Source organism: Malania oleifera, chromosome 7 (genome assembly GCF_029873635.1).
Source record: "Malania oleifera isolate guangnan ecotype guangnan chromosome 7, ASM2987363v1, whole genome shotgun sequence".
NCBI lineage: Eukaryota > Viridiplantae > Streptophyta > Magnoliopsida > Santalales > Ximeniaceae > Malania > Malania oleifera.
The window spans coordinates 90,628,832-90,634,694 of record NC_080423.1 but is presented as its reverse complement, the minus strand read 5'-3'; the positions used below and the strand labels follow the sequence as shown (position 1 = coordinate 90,634,694).

The 5,863-nt window shown below is 41.5% G+C and overlaps 1 protein-coding gene across 1 annotated transcript; it reads right to left on the bottom strand.

The window, feature by feature from the left end:
• Positions 1-285: 285 nt before the first annotated feature.
• LOC131160925 (protein DETOXIFICATION 53) lies at positions 286-4,250 on the bottom strand. The gene is made up of 2 exons (XM_058116798.1): positions 4,107-4,250; positions 286-1,980 (listed from the first exon to the last, which is right to left on the bottom strand). Exons 1-2 carry the CDS (start codon positions 4,248-4,250, stop codon positions 541-543), a joined length of 1,584 nt encoding a protein of 527 aa, XP_057972781.1. The 3' UTR covers positions 286-540.
• Between the last annotated feature and the right edge of the window lie 1,613 nt (positions 4,251-5,863).

The window sequence follows — 5,863 nt, the reverse complement described above, 5'->3', positions numbered from 1 at the left end:
AAGTTCAAAATCTAGTTAGAATCTGCACGTGTATGATGCGAGGTTAGGTCAAAGCCACACTCTGCCACCAAGTCTGCTGCTCTCAAGTGAGCTTATGATAATACAGCCCGTGATTCCAAAAATGAGATGAAGTTGACATGTTCAGTATATATATTTTAATATTTTAGTTACCCAAACCATAATAAAATTCGGATAAACAAGGATATCATTTTTCAAAAAAAAGAAAAGAAAAAGGGAAGTGTATAATTGGTTAACGAGAAAGAGAGAGAGAGAGAGAGAGAGAGATTTCTGAACTGAAAGAAAAGCGCCTGCTTCCTGAACTTTGTATTAACAAATCTCGTAATGAGCCGTCTACAGAGTCATTAATTTCCATTTTGAGAACATCAATCAACAGCCCTCTCCAATTTAATCAATTTTTCTGTCAAAAAATTAAAAAGGATATATTTTACACTCATTTACGTATCAATCAATCGAACCCCCAAGCTAATTAAATCTTTGACGATGATTCAGTCCATCTGGGTCGATCCGTGAATCGATGGATCAGGCCGGAGAAACCAGGTTGGCTTCCACCTCCGCCTTGTCCAACGTTGCCAGCGACAGCTCCTCCGCCCTCTTCGCCTCGTGCTTCCAATCCGTCCTTACCAACGCGTACACCATCAACCCCACGCACGACGCCTGCGCCGCCGCCAGTCCAAACAATAGCCCCAGAAACCCAAACTTCAACTTGAACGCCATCACCACCGCCACCGGCAGCCCCACCAGGTAAAACGCGCAGAAGTTCACCCTCGCCCCTATGTTAGGCCTGGCCGACCCCGTCAACACCCCGCACGCCGCCGTCTGCGGCGCGTTGCTTATCTCGCACAGCCCCAGCACCGGCAGCGCGCTCGACGTCAGCGCCAGTATCTGCCCGTCCGTCGTGTACAGCTTCCCCCACACCGACCTCACCCCCACCGTAAACGCAAACGCCATCAGGCCCACTACCACCGCTACCGCCAGCCCAATTATGGCCGTCCACTGGGCCCGGGCCGGCTCTCCCGAGCCCAAGTGCTGGCCTATCCGCGTCGACAGGCCCAACCCGAGCGAATACGGGAACACGTATATCAGCCCGGTCGTCTGAATCACGATGCCCATCGTGGCCACGCCCACTTGGGAGTTGCTGAGCAGGCCGCAGAGGAACATGATTATCTCGTACCACCACCATTCGAGGCACACGGCGGCGGCGCTCGGCAGCGACAGCGCCAGTAGCGGTTTCCACCCCTGGAAGGCGGAGGGAAGGGTGGCGCCGCCCCACGGCTTGAGCGGCGTTTTGGAGATTGACACGTAGAGTATCAAGAGCAGGTTGAGGTTGACGGAGTTCCAGGCGGTGGCGAGGGCGACGCCCTTGGCGCCCAGCTTTAGGTAGACGACGAGGAAGTACGTGATGGGGAGGTGGAGGAGGGAGGAGCAGACGGCGGCGACGGTGTTGGGCATGGTGAGGCTCTGGGTACGGAGGAAGATGCGGAGGGGGTGAAGGTGGGCCTGGGCGAAGAGGTCGGGGATGGAGAAGAGCATGAAGACCTTGGCGATTTTGGTGATGCCTTGGTCTTGGCCGAGGAGTTTAAAGATGGGTTCGACGTTGAGCCAGAGGAGGGCGATGGGGATGGTGGCGAGGAAGAGGAGGCAAATGGTTTTCTGGTAGGTTTGGCTGAGGACGGAGAGGCGTTTGGCGCCGTAGGCCTGGCAGCAGATGGGCTCCATTCCCATGGACAGCCCTTTCATGACGGAGTGGCCGGTCACGTTGCCGAAGGAGAGGGCCAGGGAGCCGCCGGCCAGCTCGATCTTGCCCAGGTGACCTAGGAAGAGCATGGAGATAAGTGACCTTGAGTGGTTCAGAATGCTTGTGGCAATTATGGGCCATCCGATCTTCCACAGTGAGAGCAGCTCCTCCCCCACCTGCACAAATTTTATTTGTCTTTGGTTAGTTTGGGAAACTTGTACGTACTCTCTCCGTTAATTAATTTCAATTATGTATTCTAATAAAATTCGAAAATTTAACTATCTTAGGCTTCTGTAATCAAAGTGGGAAATAATTGACTATTTTCTCTGTGCACTAGGGTAACTATTAACTGAAATCATAGGGTACGTTGAGATTAATGTGAAACCTCAAATCAAACTATCAAGTACCCTACCCATCTAGAATCTTACAAGCAAAAGTCCAATAAAACAAAATCTGTAACTTGCATGAAGAAAATCTGGTTATGCTGCAGGTTCACAATGAATTTCAACTATACTATTGTACGTCTTTGGCATCTCAGCTTAATTATTTCTTTAACTTTCAATGATATCCGTCATGTAAATCAAATCCGAAATGGAGGAAAAGCTATCAAAGACTCAAGCAAGTCACACGCTGGTTATTGACCCTTCTCGCAGTTTTACTACTAACTTTGGAGTTCCTACACAGCTAGTGAGTCCAATTTCATTTTAATTTGTGAATCTTTTTGGGATTTTATAGAATTTAAAAGCATGAATTTGGTTCTTTGTAATTATTTGTTTGGTGTGACTACTAGAAAAAAATTTCACGTCCAATTTTGAAAGAGTAGATCAAATAGGAATTTTTCTTTTGCTAGCTGTGCATCATGTCTGCCAATATACTGAATACATATTATAGCTAGGTTTATTAGTTGGGTCAAATTCACTTCTTCCTTTCACTCTAATTTAAAAAAAAAAAAATTAAAAAACCTAAGAAAAATTAAAATAAAAAAAATATATTATTATAATGCACAAAAATAAATGATTGAGACCCACCTTCTAATTTCATAGCCTTCAACTTCTTAAAAAATTTTGACCAAATTTGAAAAGGAAACCAGTGGTGTCTGTAGCTGTTGTATTAGTTGCTTCCAATGTAATTTAATATATCTCAATGTATATAAACATGAATATTTATAACCCACCTAAGAATGGAAATAGGGCAGGCTGAGAGCTTGCTGTTTTGTCTTTCCTCACCATCCCTAAAAAGAACAGTACCCTTTTCAGAGCCGCAATATCCCTGTGCCCCTGGGGGAATAAGGTCCTCTCTCTCTCTCTCAATATATATATATAAAGGCTCGCCCTGTATGTAGCCATACCCTGATTTTATGAAGAAAGATTGCTGTTCCTTTAGATACGTACATAAACCAATCAATCACAAATGAGCAATTTTATGATATATATATATACTTACAACACTGCTCTTGTTAGATATAATCCTTCATGGACCACATGGATAATCCACAATCCAAAAGATTACAAAGTGACAGATCAAATTGTGGGTTCTATGCCTAACAATCAACCCACAGAAGAGGGCCGCTACACCTTCCCATTAAATTGTAAATTGCCCATTAAAAGGCTGAAGAAGGTCCCTTATGGTATGGCAGATATAGATTTGAATAGCCCGAGAAATTTCTCCTTTTGTGTGTATTTTAATAATCAATTTTTCCCTCGCGGCCCATAATTGCTTTAGAATCAGCGATGAGCAAAAGTGGTGCACCCAACTCAATTCTCGGTGGCATTATATAAGACGGTACGTACTACTGTTGCTTAAATAATTGCGGAGCATCTCTCGATTGCATATAAAAATTGTAATGTATAGTTGTACAGATTCATGCGCAAGGATACCCTGCTCATCCAGTGATGAAAGAGAAAGGTGAGCGGGTTGTTTGGCAAAGCTTAATTAAGCTTTTGATCTTTTTTAGTATTGGAATAATTAAACTATATATATATATATATATATATATATATATAAATATTGCATTTGCATTGATACTCCATCAAGTATAAACTTTGGTCAGAACTGGTCCTTCCCATTACTATAAATTAAGCATGTACTTCAACTAAATAAACGAGCTGATTCGTCTATACCTCTTCACTTAAATATTAAAGTCTTTGTGCTAGTTTGAGAAACAAAAAAGTCTTTACTTTACTAAGGGAACAGCACTTGGAGTAAAAAGAAGCTATGCCATACTAATTCAATCAAAGGACTAAATATATGGCATTGGTAAGCTTAGAATAAACTGAGCCCACCAGCTAGTCTCAGAAATGTGAACAGTAGGGAGAGAGAGAGAGAGAGAGAGAGAGAGAGAGAGAATTACCTCATTCATGGTGAATGTTTGGAGAAGTCCAGGGATGATTATGTTTTCTCTTGCTCTCCGCTCTTGATCGAAATCTCCTTCTTTTGGGTTTGCAGGGACGTCGTCATTTTTAACTCCTTGAGATTCTGCGACTGCAGGCTGCATGGTAATCCCAGTTTGCACAGCAGAGAGAGAGAGAGACAAAGAGAGAAGAGACTGTTGAATGTGTGGTGAGGAGGAGATATTGAACAACTGTAATGGGAAAAAAACAAGGAAATATAATTAATGAAGTACGAGATTTTGCGTACATATGCATTAATATAAGTAAAATATAACCTGAGATTTTCAATCACAAAGACCAAACCCTAAAATCTTCAACGTTCAACGCAATCACCGGCTGTCTCTCTCTTCTGCTGGAATTAATGGGTGGGTCTCAGCTCCTCGGCAATGGCATTGGAGCCATTATTGGACCAAAGAAGGAAGTCCAGAGCTATGGTCTATGCACTGGGGCATGCAAAGTTTAATTTGTATCAAAACACCTTGAAATTGCATATCCCAAGACAGGCCTTGGTTTATATAGTGTACCGGACACATGTAAAAGTACTTAAATTACGCACGGCCAAATGCAAGCTTCCTTTTTTTAAGCAACTTATATTATAATTTCCCATATAATTAATGTCTTTTACCTAAAAGGAAATATTAAATTATTTGGAGACAGCAAAGTGCTCCTGAAGATAGAGCAACCCATTTGGAAATATTTTATGGCCATTGATTCCTGCGGTAAGGAATTTTCTAACCGTTGCTACTACCTGCTTCTCTGGATTACTGTGCATTTGCCTTGTCTCCTTAACTCAAGATCATCATAATTAAGCTCTCATTTAATTGTGGCTTTTGACTTAAAGCTCGCTAGTTTCATGGAGCATGAGGCATATATTTTTCAAAGTTATATAACTCTAGCTACTCAGAATCATAGGGGAAAATGTGCTCAACTGGTTTCAGGCGGATCAAAACTCTTGATACATGTTTAGCACTAAGAATGTAATGGAATCAAGTATGGAGGAATATAAATTATCACTGATATATATATATATATATATATATATATATATATATCAGTGATTTTCATTCAAATTTTTATTTTATTTCATTCTCATGGCATTTTAGTCTTCAGACCAAATGTGATATGGAGATGTATAGAATTATCACTTGGTTACTTAAGAGTGGTTCTTGAAAAAAAAAATAAACATACTCTTTTGGCTTTTGATGTTACACAATCCAAGCATATCAAATGTGTTGAATAGTTCCTTGCGGAGTATATATATATATAGCAATTTTTTTCTTAAAAGCATTGAGATATGCAAAACAGTAACATACTTCAACAAAGACCCTTTGATGCTTGCGCTAGTGGTTAGGTACATAGTTTAACATAATAAGTCTGAGTTACTGAAGTATTGATTATGTCTAGTTAGTTTTTTTAGAATTGTTAAGCTAGTTGGCCAATCTCAATCCAAGCAATTAGGAGCTTTGCTCCTGATCAATTGCATGCCCCTATCCCTACTCCCAATTGTTTTAAACAGGATATAGAGTAGTATATAGGGGTGAGCAAACGGTCGGTTCGGCCAAATTCGGTTAATTAACCAAAAATTTTGGTTAAAAAATACTGTTGACCGAACCGACCGAACCGTTTGGCTAAACCGAACCAAATCCAACCGAATTTATTTTTCGGGTAATTCGGTTAACCATTTTAACAGAAACTAGGAAGGAGGGAAGGTGTATCA